Source organism: Struthio camelus, chromosome 24, assembly GCF_040807025.1.
Source record: "Struthio camelus isolate bStrCam1 chromosome 24, bStrCam1.hap1, whole genome shotgun sequence".
NCBI classification, from domain to species: Eukaryota; Metazoa; Chordata; class Aves; order Struthioniformes; family Struthionidae; genus Struthio; species Struthio camelus.
In genome coordinates, this window is record NC_090965.1 from 3,739,481 (window position 1) to 3,757,936 (window position 18,456).

General features: G+C 54.1%; 2 protein-coding genes across 9 annotated transcripts in view; one reads left to right on the plus strand and one right to left on the minus strand.

The window, feature by feature from the left end:
- Positions 1-12,535, plus strand: part of PPFIA4 (PTPRF interacting protein alpha 4) — a 69,511-nt gene extending 56,976 nt beyond the window's left edge. For 5 of the 8 annotated variants that reach the window (XM_068918142.1, XM_068918146.1, XM_068918147.1 and 2 more), the window contains 13 exons: positions 66-229; positions 951-1,047; positions 1,348-1,429; positions 2,071-2,271; positions 3,571-3,633; positions 4,818-4,844; positions 5,690-5,865; positions 6,803-6,900; positions 7,631-7,806; positions 8,082-8,150; positions 9,261-9,438; positions 10,645-10,736; positions 11,244-12,535. In XM_068918142.1, coding sequence (XP_068774243.1) covers positions 66-229; positions 951-1,047; positions 1,348-1,429; positions 2,071-2,271; positions 3,571-3,633; positions 4,818-4,844; positions 5,690-5,865; positions 6,803-6,900; positions 7,631-7,806; positions 8,082-8,150; positions 9,261-9,438; positions 10,645-10,703 — 1,390 coding nt within the window. In that variant the 3' untranslated portion in view covers positions 10,704-10,736; positions 11,244-12,535. The remainder of the gene's footprint in view (positions 1-65; positions 230-950; positions 1,048-1,347; positions 1,430-2,070; positions 2,272-3,570; positions 3,634-4,817; positions 4,845-5,689; positions 5,866-6,802; positions 6,901-7,630; positions 7,807-8,081; positions 8,151-9,260; positions 9,439-10,644; positions 10,737-11,243) is intronic. The other 3 variants (XM_068918144.1, XM_068918150.1, XM_068918148.1) reach the window with 1 other exon arrangement.
- Positions 12,536-12,865: 330 nt separating this feature from the next.
- MYOG (myogenin) lies at positions 12,866-17,335 on the minus strand. The gene is made up of 3 exons (XM_009667314.2): positions 16,805-17,335; positions 14,311-14,392; positions 12,866-13,516 (listed from the first exon to the last, which is right to left on the minus strand). Exons 1-3 carry the CDS (start codon positions 17,282-17,284, stop codon positions 13,395-13,397), a joined length of 684 nt encoding a protein of 227 aa, XP_009665609.1. The 5' UTR covers positions 17,285-17,335; the 3' UTR covers positions 12,866-13,394.
- Between the last annotated feature and the right edge of the window lie 1,121 nt (positions 17,336-18,456).

The following is an 18,456-nucleotide window of genomic DNA, read 5'->3' on the forward strand; positions in this document are numbered from 1 at the left end:
TGGCTTGTGTGCTGCTCAGGAATAACCTAAAGGCTTTGCTGTTCCTCTCCCTCCTCCATCCCCAGCTCACTGGAGGAGCAGGCCAGCAACCCCAGCAGCAACAGCAGCCAGGATTCCCTGCACAAGGGCTCCAAGAGGAAGGGGATCAAATCCTCCATCGGGCGCTTGTTTGGGAAAAAAGAGAAGGGTCGCTTGATTCAACTGAGCAGAGAAGGGGCCACAGGGCAGGGTCCGTGAGCAGCCCCGTTCCCGTGTGTGCTGGGCGGGCATCCTTCCAGGCCAGGCGCTCTGCATGCCTCCTGGCACTGTCTGGCTTTAGGGTGCTATTGGGAGTGCCAGGCAGAGAAGTAGGAACATCCCACCCAGTTTGGGGATATCAGGGCCACAGCTGACTTGTGCCCAGAGTTTGCTGGCTCTGATCTCTGTGCAGCTTCTGTACTGGTCTGCCAGTATAGCCCCAGTCTGAAGGCAAGCGTATGCTGGGGCTTTTCTGCCCCGCGGCCCTTTCTGGCATGAACATGTTATCAGCATTTGTGCTCTCCAACAGCTGCAGTGATAATAATGGCGCCCCATCACTGTATCTTATCTCTAATGTTCCTCCAATCTGCTTCCCTCCCCATGGGACCTCCCTGATCTTGCACAGCCCTTCAGTGGGCACTGTGTTTCCATACCTAAATCCTTCACTGCTTCAGTGTTGAGTGTCTTGAAACAGAGTGGATGGCAGGCGAGGATTCCCTCTTCACTCCCCAGGGACCTGGGGTCTGTCGGAGTGGGTTGGAAATGGGGAGGGGGCCCATCACCTGCTGTGCTGTGACCATGCATCCCCAACGCCATGGTGTAGGGACCCCAGCAGTGCCCACGCTGACCCCGGGAATGTCACACTAACTCTGGGGATGTCACGCTGATCCTGGGGATGTCACACTGACCCTGGGGATGTCTCGCTTACGCAGTAGTGCTGCTGACCGACACAGAGATGGGCATGCAGGACCCCCTGGGACTCGGCAAGCTGGGGGCTCAGGCCGAGAGGGATCGACGCCTGCGGAAGAAGTGAGTGCCAACCTTCCCCTCCCCAGCAAGGAAGTGTCCCACCTGATGCCTCCTAAGCCATGGCAGGGGTGCAAGAATTCTGCAAAGCCCTAACCTGAGAAATCTTCTCAACTTCACCCTCCCTGGAGCCCTATTAGCTCCATGATTCCTTTGCTGCTGGCTGCTTCTTGCTGCCCACAGTCTTCTCTGTTTCGAGATGTCCTTCCCACCTGCCTTCATGTCATGGGCCTGTACAAGCCACGGCTGCTCCCTTCCCCGCAAGCCCCCAATAAATTGCTCTTCTGCTGCTGTTCCCTCCAGGCACGAACTCTTGGAAGAGGCTCGGAGGAAAGGACTGCCCTTTGCTCACTGGGATGGCCCAACTGTTGTCTCCTGGTTGGAGGTGAGGCAGAGCACCCCCATGCAGTGTCCCCACACACCAGCTGCTTTGCAGTTGCAGTCAATCTGTAGCATGCTCCCCTGGCAGGGGATGTAGTACCCCACACTCCAGCCACACTTGATCCTTGCATGCAGGTGGCAGTTGCAGGATAGCTTGTGCCCAGCAGCTTCTCCTAGCAAAGCCTTGAGCCCCTCAAAGAGCCCTGCAGAGCAGGCGGTCAGTGCGGCTGGCAGCCGGGACCTCTCCCTGGTCGCCGAGACGTTTGCTCTCCTGGCTGGTTGAGAAGGGGTGTGGGAGAGGAGCTGTCTTAGAACCACTGTGGGACCAAGTAAGCAGGGTTAGGGGAGCAGAGCAGATCCCCACATCCCTCTCACAGTCTGTAGAGCTGTGGTTGGGGCTTTCCTTATGCCCAAGCCTTGGCTTTGAGTTGAAAGGCTCAGTAGCTGCTCTTTCCCTGTGCTGTGTTTGTGACATGCGGGGATGCTAGGCTGCAACCAGGCCATCTGTGCAAGGTCTGAAAAACAAAGGACCCCGTATGTGCATCCCACTTTGGTACTGAGATTCAAACAGGGCATCCTGAAACCTGTCAGAGGAAGTTAGGGAAGGTCCCCCAGGCAGTCACCGGCTTTGCCCTATTTTGGCAGCTCTGGGTAGGGATGCCAGCCTGGTATGTTGCTGCTTGCCGAGCCAACGTGAAGAGTGGGGCTATCATGTCGGCCTTGTCTGACACTGAGATCCAGAGGGAGATTGGCATCAGCAATGCCCTGCATCGCCTGAAGCTGCGTCTGGCCATCCAGGAGATGGTGTCACTCACGAGCCCGTCGGCACCACCCACCTCACGAACGGTAAGTGCTCTGCACCACCGACCTCCTCAGGAACTACCTCCCCCCAAGAGAAACCCTAGCAAGGCCACGTGGCTGGGCCCCACTTCCCCCAGCTCCCTGGGACCACAGCGGTTCATCAGACCCAAGGGAGTCCCAGTGTCTCAGGCAAGCGCAGCGAGGAAGGGCTCTCTGGTGTTTGAAGCAGGCGGTGGAGGGGGTGGTGTCCTCTCACAGACCAGTCAAGCCACCAGACATGTATCCTCAGGTGCAAAGTTAATTTACTGCTGTCAAGTGTGAAGCACTTTCCTGCCTTTGAGCACCAGCAGATGCTCTTATCCTCACACACAGAGGTTGTCAGCAGGAGGCTAACCCTGTCAAGCACGCTGCAAAGAGCAAAGCTCGGGGACTGTCTGCCCTGGAAAGAATAAAATCCCAGTGAAACAGTGCAAGTTATCTATATATGCCAGCTCAGATATTCACAGCTGTTTTCTCAATTGTTTCAACATAAACCTTTTCCGGGATCATCTGAAATTCTTAATATTCAAGTCAGAATATGTACAGAAGCCAGCCTTCCCTGGATAGGACATGGGACAGATGAAGAGATTGTGTCCTGTGCTGGTCCCTAACACTCCTGAGGAGACAGTAGTGCCCCAGTAATGCTGAGATGTTTCTGCAGAAAAGCAGTCAACAGAAAGAAAGGCCCCCAGGCCCCTTCTACCCAAATGCTCTGCCGCTGCCCCAAGCAAAACATGTCCCTCAGATAGCCAAGGCCATCATAGAAGGGCCTGCAGGCTCTCAGAATGTGAAATCAGAGTGTCAAAGCCGCAAAAGAGCCAGAGGAGCTTCTCCATCCTCTGACTGTGCATGCTGCCATGGCTTGATGTGGCAGGTGCTGCCATCCCTGCCAACATGCAAGCCTCAGCCTGGGGCTGCCTGCCCTGGTCGTGCAGTCCTCTGCAGAAGGGCAGGGGAAAAGCACAAGCCACATGGTCCTTGCCATAGGGTCTCTGGGAAAAGCTGCATTGCTCGCTGTGCTCTCCGTGGCTGCACAGATGGCCCCGGCTCCCCGCAGGTGGCAGGGGTGCTGCCAGCCTAAGCTAGGAAGTCGTGGCAAGACCCCACAAAGTGCAGCACTGAGAGCAAGGATGGCCTGATCCTCCCTGCCCCTGTGTAGCAGCAGGAGACCTGAAAACATCTCAAGCCAGGCTTGTTTCTAACTGGGTCAGTCCTGCTCCATTCCCTTCATTCGGACCTAGAATCAGCGTGCCAGGCCATGGCTCCGTGGCTGGTAACCCTGATCACTGTGCCTTTTCTCTGTAGTCCTCCGGAAACGTCTGGGTCACCCATGAGGAGATGGAGAATATGCCAACTTCTACAAAGACGGTGAGTTTGGCTAGCCCCGCTGCCGCCACACAGTGTATCGGTTACCAAACTGATCTCTGGGCATGCATTAATATTCTAAACCCCAAGAGGGAAGGGGTCTTATGCTGCATCTCATGTGTCAGCTCTTGACCAGTACTATGCACCTGTTTAGAAACCATCTTTCAGTCTTTAAAATCTCAACAATTTTGAAAGCTTGCTTAAAAACCATAAGGTGCTTTTTCCTTTGTCAAGATTCTGTGGCTTTGGCTGGGTTTCCAGAATAGCTTGTCTGTCTATTGTGAGTTAGAGGTAAAAAGAAGGAAAGATGAAAAGCAAGGAGTGATTTCAGAGAGAAGCACGAGAATGAGTCACACATTTATCATCCTGCACGCAGAGAAGTTATTGGCTAATCTCCCATGAACCTTTGCAGGCCCAAATATCATCCCCTCTGTGTGAGCAGGAGGTATCACCACCCCAGCTGATAGCGTGGGGTCCCTCAGAGAGACGTGACTACATTCTCATGGGTCTTTCAGAGAGATGTGGCTGTGCTCCTGACGGCTCCAGGTCTCTCGGAGACATGTGGCCATGCTTCCCCTGTCTTAATGACCCTGGAGCAGCATTTCAGATTAATTGTCTGAATTATTAAGCATCTTACTGAAGCTTGTGTCCACTGGCCAGGCAGCATGGAGCGTGTAGCTGGTGGGTGCTGTTCGGGAATGGAGGACTCGGAGCGATGGCAGGGACGCAGCACCTTCCCTAGCACGTTTTGCAAGGTCAAGCAAAACCAGCACAGGTTGACAATGGAAAAAATAGCTGCAGACCTGGTGACCTGGGTTGGCCAGTGCCTCTGGGGGTTGTGACCCGCAAGGCAGCGTGGACGAAGCCTGGGTGTTTCACTGCATCCGTCTGTCTTTAGGGGGGGCCCATGTTTGCCGGGAGGAGTGTATGAGCTCTAGCATCTGTGCCATTTCCAGGCTCAAGGCCACATGGTGTAATGCAGCTTTGAAGACAGGAATGCCCGTGAAAATGCCCAGAACACCCTGAGCCACGCACCCGCGAGCCTGCCCCCCCATTCCCTCTGGGTCATGCCATGCTGAGGGGTCCCGCATTCGGCACGCACGGCATGCAGTCTCGCGGCACGGGACCGCCGGGATCACTGACTTTACCTGTCCTTTCTATTGACATGCTGCGTGTGTCACACTTAGGACACAGAGGAAGGCAGCTGGGCACAGGTGAGGCCCCCACGTTACCCTTTTCTGCGGGCGGTACGTAGGGAGGTTATGGGAGGGAGAGTGGAATGCCACTGGGCTCCTCGGGGTTTGAGCTCTTCCTGGGACATCTCATCAAACAGCATCCCTTGCTGCTCTGGGCAGAGCAATGTTTTCAGGGACCTCCCCTGTCAGATCGTGGTCTGGTGTTGAACACCTCCACATAGTGACCAGCCACCCAGGATGGGAGGCAGATTTCTGGTTGCCCGAAAATTTAGGTTTCGCTTTTTTCTGGCTTCAAGTTCAGGATAGGGAACATTTTCATGAACTGAAAAGGTGGGAGGAAAAGGTCCTGTTTGGATCCATCATTTCTGATTCCAGTCAGTCCTGAATGTTTTATTTTTCTTCTGGCAGGTTTTATTTCATTTTTTGGACCCTAAATCAACTTGCAGTGAAAGTGAAAGGAAGCTTTGCTGCCCAAAAGTGACCTTTTTTCATTTTGAAGGGGTAAAATCAGATGTTTTGGTGATTTCTGAACTTTTTTGGGCTGAAGCAATCTGAAATGCACTGAAACCTATTTTTTAATTAGTTTTAAAGAAGCTAATCATAAATTCCATCTATCCCTTGTGTTTGCCTTCTGCCTGCTGCCCTGTCTTCTCAGGGCGTATCAGTAGGACCCAGACCATTGCGAACAGGACCATTCGCCCCAGCACCATCAATACAGAGTAGGGTTAAACTCTTCTGGCCCAGATTTGGCCCTCAAGACAGCTTCCTCAGGCTGCAGCACTGAGCTGATGCTGGTCTCCTGGCATTGTCTGCAGCTCTGCTGAGCTCTGATTTCTCCCTAGCTTGTCCTTCTGCTTTCACAGACGCTGGCTTACGGGGACATGAACCACGAGTGGATTGGGAACGAGTGGCTGCCCAGTCTGGGCCTCCCGCAGTATCGCAGCTATTTCATGGAGTGTCTTGTTGATGCTCGGATGCTTGACCACCTCACCAAGAAAGACCTCAGAGTGCATCTGAAGATGGTGGACAGCTTCCACCGGTGAGCCCTGTCCTCCAGGAGGTCTCCAGGGTGCAGTGCCTGTGCGTGGATCTTCTCCAGGACAGGGGTTTTGAGGGATTCTCCCCAGTCTTGGGCAGCCCCAGCACTGGAAGATGGCTTTCCCAGGCCAACTAAATCCAGTCACCTGGTTTGGGACAGCTCACATGGGCAAATTTTCTCCTGCAGCCCACTCCCTGCAACAAAACCAAAGAGGAATGAGCCTTCTCCTGGCGGTGGAGCAAACCACAGGGGAAAAAAAGGGCTCATCCCACCTGCCTCTGCCAGACAGAGCAGTCACCCAGTGGCTGCCCAGCTTCGAGAAAGCTCACTCCATCTCACCTACCTTACTCAGGTGCCAGCATCCTTGTCTCCCTCCTGCTGGCACTCAACCTGGATTGAGATCTGTTGCAGCAGGAATTACGAGCATCAGCTCATTCATCTCTCTGGCATGCAGAGAGAAAGGGGTGTATGGGGAGCATGTCCTGGCATGGCCTTTGAATGGGCAGATCAGCATCCCTGCCCTGCCATGGAGTACCTCCATCCACCCCAAACCAGAGTCCTCTGTCCTGCGGGCCTGCCAGGGCCCTCCCTGCTCTGAGGGTGAAGCCTTTGGCATGGAATGTCTTCCATGGACTAGTTATCCCTTCCTTCCTTGCCACTGAGCCCATAGCATCATTGCTTGGATCCACATGCTCTCAGACAGGTAGAACAGGCTGAAGCTGATGGAGTGGGGAATTACCATGAAAAGGAAAGATAATCCCTGGTTTCTGGTTAAGCTCTTCAGTATGCATTGTGTCTGTGTTTACTCAACCCTGCACCGAAGCATCCTTCAGGTGTGTGGGGAGCAAGCGGGGACCTCCACGGGGTCCTTCCAAGCTGCCTGCACAAGTGATGCTGAGCCCTCCTGAGGGTTGCCTGACACCTCATGTCCTTGCAGCACCAGCCTGCAGTATGGCATCATGTGCCTGAAGAGGCTCAACTACGACCGTAAAGAGCTCGAGAGGAGGCGAGAAGAGACGCAGCATGAAATCAAAGGTCAGCAGCCATGTATAAGGTCCTGCTCTGGAAAAGGAGATGAAAAGCATCCTAAGAGATGCCCAGATGGTGGTCTCTCTCCTCTCCCTTATTTTTAGCACAGTGCTTGTCGGGGGGGGAGTGAATACTTCCAAGCAATACCATGCTCACAGGCCTGTTCTCCAAGGGGTACCTCCTTGCAGTACTTCCCCAGCAGACTCTGTGCTGCAACTACATTTGGACAGTTCACCCCAGTTAAGCATGAGGAGAGAGGAAGGGTGTCAAGACAAGAAAGACCTAGTCTGAGCGCTGAATCAGCTTCTCCAACCCCATTCAAATGCTCAGGACATTCCCCCAGCTTGCTCAGCCTCTCCTTCCTCTCTGGCTATCCTGGGATTCCCTGTGCATCTGGCTGCTGCTTAGATTATACCTCATTACTGATAATGCCCTTAATTACAGCAGCAGCCCTCAGTTCTTAGGATTAATTTGCACAGTTGCTTTCTGCCTATAATTTCTGCATTTAGTTTGATAAGTAGAAGGGAGCCATTCCTGGCACTTGGGCATTCAGTGTTGCTGCCGGCCAAGGAAGGAGAATATCCCCAGCACTGATCTGGGAAAGATCCCTTCATTCAGTCCCAGAATCAGCCTGAGGCTGTGTGACATGTCTCCGGGATGTCATCAAGTCCCTGCATAACCAGGAGTGTGAATGAGCTGGCCAGGGCTCCTGAGACGTGCCCTCGCTCTTTTGCAGATGTGTTGGTGTGGACCAATGACCAGGTCATTCACTGGATCCAGTCCGTTGGGCTCCGCGAGTACGCGAACAACCTTGTCGAGAGTGGGGTGCATGGGGCGCTGCTGGCCCTCGATGAAAACTTTGACCATAATAGTCTGGCGCTTGTGTTGCAAATCCCCACACAGAACACACAGGTACGGGGAGCATCCTTGGGGACTCTTGGGGGGGCCCACTGCCAGCCAGCTCATCATGTCCCTTCCTCTGGCCCCAGGTTGTGCTAAGCACTGTATGCACAAGGCTGTGTTGCAGCTCCACCAGTCCCACTGATTTGACTCTGCTTTTCAAAGCAGTGGCCTCAGTTGGCATGCAGGCTTTTTCTCCATCTCTCTTACCAGAGTTTTCCTGGGATGAGGGTTTGTGCTGAGACCTGTTCCCATCGACACAGATCACTCTTTGATGTTACTTGCAGGCTCGACAGGTGCTGGAGAGGGAGTTCAACAACCTGCTCGCCTTAGGTACAGATCGGCGACTGGATGATGTGAGTACCAAACCTCTTTCGTGCCCAGATCATGATGGGCACCTGTTCTTGAGCAAGAAACAGAAAAGCAGCAGGAGCCTGACAGGGATATGGTGACTAGTCCAGCACTGCAATACTTGCTCTTTTCATCTTCTGCGGGAGAATACTTGAGCAGACAAAAACTTTTAACTCTTGTAGTCACACCTGGTGGCATAGCCTGGGAAGCACGATGCAGATTTACTTAGCTGGAGAGATTCATGCTGGTAAGCAGATATCTTCTGCATCAAGAAAACACTCGTGGCATCCCAGGGCCCCTTTACAACATCAGTGGGTACAGGCAAGACCTCCACTCTCTCCGCCTTCTCCAAGACATCCAAATAGGACATCGCAGACTCCCTAGAGGAGTTGCAAGAACAGTATCAGTGGAATAAGTTAAAAGTAGTAGATGGAGCCCTGAGGAATGTGCTGCCAGGCCTCGGAGACAGGAGAGGTAGAGTCTGGTACATCTTTTCTAGCCTCGTGCTCTGTGGTCTGAATTTCAAGAGGGCCCACATAGCTTTCCTTTCCAGCTGCTTTCATATTGCCTTCTAGAGGAACAGATGTTCTGGACATGGCACATATGTGGCCAGAAAAGCTGGTGTGTTGGAGATGCCCCATTAGGCAGCCAGAAAGCTGCACGGTTCGTTCACGTTGAGTCACTGAAGTGAGAATTCATCTAGACCTCTCCTATGTATAGGTTTCCTCCATAAGATATGATAGCAGAGCTAGTTTGGGCTCTCTTTATAGTATGGAGAGAAATATGCACTTCTAGATGCCATTATCTGGCCTAGGTTAAATGCTTCCCTTTGGGTGTTTAGCAGGGCTCATGTGTCAATGTCTCAAGGGCATCTTTATGGGCAGGCTGAAGAGAAGAGGTAGGTAAGCTGGAGAGGATCATGCCCATGCTGTGGGATCCGGGATGTCTCCAGTGTCCTTGGCCCAATTTGATTGTGTACTTTGCACCATCTGGTTGGTCTCCGTGTATGGACAGACCCTCAGTTAGGGGGAACCCCCTCACAGGGGTGGAAGGTCCAGCTACGACTCGGAAGTGTGGGCTTATCCAATGCCACATAACCTGCTTTTCCGTCACAGAGCGATGACAAGACCTTCCGACGAACCCCGTCCTGGCGAAAGCGCTTCCGCCCACGAGACATTCACAGCATCAACATGCTCAGTGGCTCGGCCGAGACGCTGCCCGCTGGCTTCCGTGTCACCAGCCTGGTGCCCCTGCCGCCTCCGTCTGCCCCCGCCAAGAAAATGCCCCCAGAAGGTAGGTTGCCACGTTCTCCTCAGGGCTCCTCTCCCGCTGCGGGGTCCTGTGCTCAGACCTTGCACCATGTACCCCCAGAGAATGATGTGCCCTTGGCAGAGAAGGGGAGAAGCTCACTGATCACCTGCAAGGCTGAAGCTGTGCAATCCTTGAGCTGTTGTCTGCTATGGATGTTATTTCAGGGGGTTTATTTCAGACTCTGGTCTGGTGTGTGGTTTCTTCGGTTCAAAGCAACAGGATTAAGGTGAGAGCTGGACCAGGTCCCTGAGAAGTTGTGGCATGAAACAGGGATCTGCATCACCCACCCCAGGAATGGCATCCAGGGCAGAACCTGTTGAGGTAGCATTGGGGGCTGCCGGGAAGTGGCAACCAGATCTGGGCCAGGTTTGCCCATCCTGCCTTTTGGGAACCATCCCCAAAAGGGAATGACTTTGAAATAACCCACTGAACTTGGTCTGAGTGCTGCTGAGCAGGCATTCTCCTAGGGCTGGCAGGGACCTGCTTTGAACACCCATGCTGCTGGTTGTCATGCCTGTATTAGCTGAGCATGCATGTCACTGGCTCTGGGGCTCCACAGGATGCCACGGCCATACAACTCCTTTCTACTAGTTATCTTCATCCCTTCAGAAGCTGCAAGGAGGCACTAGCTCCAGCCAGGTCACTCCTGATCTGTTCACTGGACCAGATACATCAGTGCCACTGCTCCAAATCACCCACCACATCCCTAGAGGTGCAGAGCTGGCTTCAGCAGACTCAGAAATAAGTGTGTGTTTGAAGGAGAATTTAAAAGTTGTGCTGTCACCTTGCAGCTCCAAGCCCTGGGCTCAGCTCTCCTCCTGACTTCAGATTTGATTCACTCAGATTTCATGGCTTTCCATCCAACAGTTTGGGTCAAACCTCTGCTTAACCCTTTCCACCCCAAACCTGAAAGCTGCGATTCCCACCTAGCTGAGTCCTGTGAAACTCGGGACAAAATCCCGAGGATTAACAGCGCCCAGACTAAGGATGGCAAGGATCGATTTTCCAAATATCCTGGAGCCTTGGGGGCATTGGAGATGGCTTGATGTGCCTCTTCCTTTGACCATCGTTTTCACATGGCTTCAGTACGTGGACACTGCCTAAGCAGCAACAAACATTTTGGTGGGAAGCAGAGGCCTTACTGAAGCAGTCACTAACTGCATGCTCCGCTGTTTGACTCACTTCCAGTTGGTGCCTCTGGGTCGCCAAGGCTGGAGACCTCCACAGTCCGGACATACTCCTGCTGAGGGTCAGCGTGACAGGAACCAGCCCGGCCCTGGGTAAGTGCGAGGAGGACTGAGGCCTCAGAGTTGGACTGGGGGCCATGAGGGGAGCATGAGGCCTGGTTTCCTCTGCCTGGCATCACTCAGGTAGGGTTTCTTCTTTGGTGAGATTTACCTCATTAGCAGGGTAGCGGTGGAGGAACAACCTGCCACTGCATGAGACTCATGGGCACCCTGAGATGATGCAAAAGGGATGCTCAGCATTCCAGGCACCATCTGGCCTGGCACAGACAGTTTGGCCAGTCCCCAGACAGACACGCTGGCTGAGGATCCCAGGATGCTGTCCCAGATGGGGGGGGGGGGGGGGTCGCACAAACGTGAGGGAAAGATATTAGAGCACTTCAGAGAGTCTCCTGGGATGCTGCTGTGTCCCAGGGCATGGCTTCCCCATGCTGCTGGGCCAGGAGGGTTCACCACCAGCTCTGGCTGTGTTTGTTAGTCCATGGGTCTCCAGATGGAGATAGGCTGCCATCCTTATGGGGCCTTTCCTGCTTTGTTTCTCAGCACATCCACACTATCCGTACGGCCACATGCTGACTGCCTTTTGGGACTAGGCCAGAACCCAGCCCGTGCCTGTTCCTTGGCCCAAAAGAGACGCTTCAGTCCCGCCACTTTGGGCCACATGAACTGAAAAGGTTACTCTCCCTTCTGCTTGTGCACCCACCACTTCCCCTCGGCTCCCCATGGCTGCTCCGAGCTCCCGTCTGTGGCTTCTCTGCCCACCTTTCCCTGCATCGGCTGGGTGATGGACACGTTCACTGGGCACCTGCTCCATCCATCACTGGCGGAGGTAGTGTGAGCTGCAGAGACACCTCGAAGGCAGGCTGCAATACTTGTAAACCTTTTTCCCCACCTGGTTCATTTTGCCAATACGCCAAGGGCTGCTACACTAGCTTGCCCTAGCCCCAGGCATCGGGGGCACTGCTGCCCAAAGGACTCGAAGATGAGGATTCAGGCTCAGTTCGGCACAGAAATCCACGCGCCAGGGCTGCTGGGCAAGGAGCTGCCGCCAGGACAGGCTGCCATGCCAGAGGACCCAAGGGGCCGGGGCCAGCACCAGGGTCGGTGCTTCGCACGCCGTGCGCGTGCAGGATGGAGGGACCTTGGCCATCGTGGGGGCGAGGAGGGTGGCCATCTGCCAAGGGGTGGGCAGTCGGGGCGTTGCGTCTTGGGCCTGAGTGCCGCTCGGAGGAAGGCTGTGCCTGCACGGCTGGTCCGCCAAGGGCTGCGTGGGGAAGGGCTGGAACCGCCCCATACGGCTCACTGCCAGCCGGGACGGTGCTCAGCACCCATGGGACGGGGACCCTCTGGGGGTGACACAGCAGGGGCACCCACCACCCCTAGCTGTTCCTGGGAAATACCTGTCCCGTCCCCTCCGGGTGCAGAGGAGATGCTCTCCCCTCCTGCCTCCAGGCTACAGGCAGGAATCAATCCAGGAGGCTCTTAACTCTTCCCATTTCTTCCTCATAGGGTAGGATCTATTCGTCTCCTCATGCCACGTTTGCCTTGTGTGGCCCCTATTTCTGATGTGATATTTATTGATGGCTGGAATGACCTATACTTATCATGTGCTGTTTGGAAGTGCAATATCTGAGAGGCTATACAGTCACGATGTCTTTTCGGTGTATTATTTGCCTAATACAGTATTAAATATTTTTTTAATTTGAAGAGTCAGTGACCCCTTTATATCGATGCCCTCTTTCTTTCATCATATTATTGGTACTGCATGGACTCCGAACCCTGAACTGGGTCAGGAAAGGATGTATGTGTGTTCCAATAAACAGGATTTTAAAGCAGTGCTGGCTTGTGCCTTATTTCTAGAGGCCAAAGTAAAAAAAAGAAAAAAAAAAAGCTCTTTGGAGCATGGAGTTGGCATCATCTGCTTTCCCCAGGTGCTTGTGGGGTACAGGACTGAGACCCAGTTGCAAACCAGCGAAATGGCTGGTCTCTGCAGGGCTGATTTAAGCATGGGATCCATCATGTTCCCACTGCTGAGTGACCACACTGAGATCTGGGCACAGCCTGGGAGCCTGGGGTTTTCTGATCAGGAAAAAAATCTCCAATCTTGGAGGTGGGAGAGATCGTCACAAAAGCGGACAGTGATAAAAGAGACCACCCCCCCCCAAGCCTGTTCAAACAAGAATGCCTTTATTTAAAAAAAAAATCCAAATAAGTTAGCAAAAATAATAATGAAAAAAAAAGGCAACTCCACACAGTGCTCAGTAGAAAACACAGCAAGGGCAGCTTCCGCGGGGCCTCAGTGCCCGCGAGATGCCAGCTGGCAAAAGACGTTGGTCGAAGAGCATCTTGGAAAAATTAGAAAGTGAACCCAACACACACACATTGGCCCCCAAGGAAATGAACGCCCCTGGACGGGGAACGAAACACAGACCCCACGCCAGCCAGCCACCCTCTGTGGGAACCGGGGCTGCCACCAGGACAGAGACACGGCGCTGCCGAAATCCCACCTCTCCCCCTTTTTTTTTAGCTGGCCAAGCAGGAGCATTTTGCGAGGAGTAGAAAAGGAGGCGAGTGGTTTCAGTGGTGCAGTCCACAACGCCGGAGAGGTAAATACGTTTTCCAGCGGCTGGACCGTTCTGGTATCTTATTTCCACCCTGTTATCAGCTCAAAGAGCCACCAAGTTTTCTGTTGGCTCAGTTTTGAACTCGCTCCTCCTGGAACGTCACGGCCACGTCCTCCACAGCGATGCTCTCCACAATGGAGGAGAGGGAGTGGAGGTTGCGGTCCTCCGAAGCATCGTCAGCCAAGAGATGATCTGTGGGGAGCAGGGGAATAACATCTCTGCGGAGATGGGGGTGGGATGGGGACTATGCTCCCCTATGTGGGGTCTCCAGGGCTAGGGACAGCTCTTGCTCCATGCAAGGGGTGCCCCATGATGCCCCGCGCAGCTGGAGTGACTTGGGGACCCGGTCTTGGCTTACACCCAAGGGTGAGGGGATGAGACCATCCTTCAGAGAGGGCAATGGGGAGCAAAACTTTGGGATGCTTAGTTTTATTCCCTGTTGGCAAATGAGACAAGAGCAAGCTTCTGCCTCCTGGGAAAAAACAGGTGGAATTGGGATGGAGAGAGGGAGTAACTGCAAAACTGAAAAAAAATCAGCGGCTGCAATGGGGCTGGGCTGGGGGCCTGGGGAGGGAAAGGGAGCCTGGGGACAGTGATGCTCAAGGGTGCAGTGGGCAAAGCAAAGCCAAGGAATGGCAACAGGCAAATCTTTGATGGGGACCAAGCCAGCACGGCTCTGGGCTGCTCCAGTCCAGCTTCTTGGCTTGTTGGGAGCAGGTGTCTCGGGGAAACCAACCTCTCCAGTTACTAAGAGAAGCCAGGATTCATTGAACTTTGAGCCAAGAAGGCACTAGAGGATTTATGAGCCTCAGGGGGCTCATGTCTCTGCACTAGCAGAAGTCTGTGGAGCGGGGAGAGAAGGACAAGGCTCCCTTTGTCCTCTCTGAGCACTGGTCAGAGTCAGCATCCCCCACTGCTGTCTGCCCCTGGGACCCAGCGAGACTGCAGGACACCGGGACCCTGGGACAACCTGAAGAGGCTCCTACCTGTGGGGTTGCTGCCGAACTCCAGCTGGGTGCTCCACTCGGGGCTGCAGGAGGAGCTGCCAGACCCGCACTCACCAGCCTCCTGCAAGGGTCCAAGATACTCACTGCGGGCATCGCTGCCTCTACCCCCACCCCGGGGCCCACCCATTGCTCTTAGACTTGGCACAGATCCATGAGGAGATGGACTCATCTCTCACCACCCTCCCCGCAAAGCCGCTGGCAGGAGTGGACAAAGCATTCGGGATCCCTGAAACCGATTGCAGCCTGCCACTGGCACTGGGGGGAGCCGGGACAGGCTGTCCCTGCACGAGCGTGGTCCCCGCATGGTGAGCCCATGCCCCTGCCTGCTTCCTCCGAGCACCCCCAGCACCACGGTCCAGCACAACCTGCAGGGATTAACCTTGGGCTCAAGGCTGCTGGCAGCGGTTTGCTCTTAGAAAGGGAGAAAAGGGACATCTTTTTGCTTGGTTAACAACCAAAAAGGCTGAGAAACTTTTTGGGGAGTTCTGGGAACTGTGGTTAACGAGTGAAAAATGCTGCCGTTGGCTCACTACAGGTGAAAAAGTGTCTTTTCATGCAATGACCAGGAGAAAGGGATGGAGATGGACGCCTGTCCTTGGGCAAAACAGCCTTTTACTGAAAAAAATCACCTAATCAGGTTAACAGAGCTGTCATACGGGCTGGAACTCCTCTGACGATCACAAGGGGGATTTCTGGGGAGCAGATATTTTGATTTTGGTATTTTGATTTGTGGGTTTTGGGTCAAATGGATGTTTCACTGGGAAGTGACAACCTAAAAAATGAGACAGTTACTCAGTAAAGTGCTGGATTAACTTTTTTTGTCTCCATCTCTCAGTCTCAGAGTGGATGTTTATTGGCCTGCGTTGAGCCTGAAATGCAATTTTGCATTGCAGCAACCCCAAAGCACTGCCATTTGTAGCAGGGATACAAAATCACTGCCGCATCAACTCTGGGAGGAAAATGGAGGTAGATATCGCACCTAGATAGAGCTAGTCCACAGTAACCCACTGCTGGGGAGCTAGCTGGCAAACCTCCAAATTTTGGGTCGCTAGCGTATCTTGACTGCCGACGTGGAGAGAGAAAAACGACCGCAGCTTGTCTCTGCAAGGCTTTTGCACTGAATTGAAATTTCACACCGCACGTGAACATTAGGCTAGGTGGCTGGTTGGGCTTTCCGTTTTGTAGGGAAACAAAGTGAAATAAAGTCCATCTGCAGCAGGATGAGAAAATGATTTTCACTTCGGTTTGTTTCTCACTAAAATAGGAGATTCATGCAGATATGATTTTTTTGTTTTGGCCAAAAATATTGGATTTCACACTCATTACGTGAATTATCTGTTTCTCCCTAGGTCACAGCTGGAGAAGGAGACCGCAAGGAGGAGCAGTTACGCAGGAACTGCTCAGCATGGGTCGTATTTTAGGCAAGCACTTTGCATCAATACGTTTGCAGGGACAGCAGAAAAATCCAAGCGAATCAAATCAACATGAATATATATAGCTTGGGTGTATACTGGGAAGTCCTAAGAATTTTTTATAGTGATGCCTAAGACTGTTTTCAGGCCTTTACGCAGCCCCTAAATGTACTGTACTGGGCTACCCTGATATCCGATTATTTTTCCCTTAAATCCCTTGGTACTGGATCAGATGAATCTCTGGGAATCCCAATTTTCCATGCCTCTTATAAAGTCCATTTGTCACCCTTAGGGCATTAGGGAAAAGCATGCCCACATATTCCCCCCCCCAGGAATCAGAGGGTAGATTAAAAATGCCCCCCCTCCCCCAAATCTGGTTAAACCACCAAAATCTCGTGATTTTAAGGGCCCTGGCTTACAGTATGTGTCTGCTTGGGGCCAACAGCCCCGAGGGCAAGACACGGCCTCTGCAAGCATCCCCATCCGGCTCTCAAACTGGCATTTTCGGTCCAAGAAATGTGTTCGGCAGGTGGCTCCGCTCCAGCCCCCCCACCCTTTCACCCTGCCCCCTGCTCGGGACACGCCACAATGGCCATTGAGGGTATTTTATTTTATTTTATTTTATTTATACCTTTATTAGCTCTAGTGAGTGAGGGCACATGTGCCACGCTCTGTACAGTATCCAGCACTGGACACGCAGCCTACTCTACATACATATATAAATATGTATGTGTGTTTATAGGGAAAGAGAGCTATAGATCTGCTTTGACTGGGGATACAAGAGCATGGCTTGGGCTGGATCATTGCTGCCTCGTGCAGGGCATATCTGCCAGCTTGTGGTCACATTGTCTACCTCAGCTCTGCTGTCCCGAGGGCTGGAGGGTCCAGGTCCCGCTCCCACCAGAGGCAGGGCTGGGTCTGCTGCCTCTGGGTCCCTGTCCCCATGCTCTGGCACCGGCTGCGGTGCCTCTTTCTGGGACCACTACCCAGGCCGGTGGTGGCCTTAGCCCAAGGCTGGGGACCCCAGGGTCACGCACCCCAGGGTGAGCAGAGGTACTTACCCCTGGCTGGGTGGCCGTGCCGCGGAAGCGCAGGTCCCTCTGCTCCCGCTCCTGCTGGTTGAGGGTGCTGAGCAGGGTCTGGAGACGCTCGATGTACTGGATGGCGCTGCGCAGGATCTCCACCTTGGGCAGCCGCTGGTTGGGGTTGAGCAAAGTGCTCCGTTTCAGGGCCTCAAAGGCCTCGTTCACCTTTTTTAACCTGCGCTTCTCCCGCAGGGTGGCCGCCCGGCGCCGATCTATGGAGACCGTCTTCCGCTTGCAGATCTTGCAGGCCCAGGGCAGGCATTGCCCCGGGCAGTGCTCAGGCAGGGCTGAGTCCTTCTCCTCCATGCCCACCCTGCCCTCAGCACACAGGGCCACGTCGGCCCGCTCCGGGAAAGCCGCTGGCTCATAGCCCTGCAAGCGGGAGCCCAGGAAGTTTTCCCCGTCGTAAAACCTTTGGTCTGGGAAAAAGTAGGGGTTGGTCTCGAAGAGCTCCATGGACGGGCAGGCAGCGGGGAGACGTGTGCACGGCTTGGGGATGGCTGCTCCGTCTCCTCACACCAACTGGTTGGTGCCATTTAAACCCCGGCGCTGGCATTAAATCACGGAGATAAATATAGAAAACCTAAAGGAAACCTGAGCCTGCCCTAAGCTGCTGCCTCACATCAAAACTTGTCCATCTGATTTCATGTGCTCTCCCTGCAGGGATTACGCTGCCCGGGCCAGGCTGCGGCCGTGCCGGGGAGGAGGGGGAGCCCGGGGAAGCTGGCACGTCGGGAAAAGCAACTCGGCCGCCCTGTGAACAAGGGCTTCGTTTGAGCCCTTTGGGTGCCGCCGTGGATGGCGGGTGGTCGTGGGGCTGCCAGCTCCGTCCCGCATTCCTGCATCATCTGGTCCTTTCAGTTACCCAGGGCTGGCACAGCTCGGCTAGGGGAGAGCAGCACCCGGGTGGCTCCAGTCCACCCTGGGGCAGATGGCCCCACATCAGCCTCAGCCTCATGGGATCCTGCTGGATCCCTGCTTCCGGGGTCCCAGCCCCTTCCCCGAGCAGCCCAGCCACGAGCACTGCGAGCAAGGCAGCACCCATCCCCGTGCCCATCCGCCTCACTGCACCCCAAAGTGTCGCTCCACTCCGTGCCGCCCTCCTGCCCCAGGCTTCGACAAGGCTGGGCTTTTCCCTCTGTCCCTGGGAGGAAGAGGCACTGCAGGCAGGTGAGAGCAGCCGGGAGGGCTCAGTGGTGAGTTTGGGGCAAATCCTTCCTCTGCCATAGTCTTCCCAAAGGTCCCTGGCTGAGTCATAGCCCAGACATAGAGCAGCGTTTTAGGCATGAAATTCCTTTTCTTCCAGGGCTCTTAGAGGGCACCAAAACCAAAGAACACCATCTCCTGCTTGTCCCAGGACCCTCTATCTGGCCAAGCTTGGAAGATGAACCAGGCCTGGTCCTGGTCGCCTCCCATCCTGACACTGTCCTTCCTCCACCATCACTAATCTAAGCTAGCCTCCAGTGCTAGGTGCTGGACGTGTGTATAGCAAAAGCCCCTGCCCAGATGCCAAGGCAATCCTGCCATACCTGTCTTTCCTGGCAGAGGCACATCATTCCCACCTTGCCAATGGGAAAAACGAAGGCACAACAACGGGCCCTGTAAGACCAAGAGCAGAGTTGGGATTT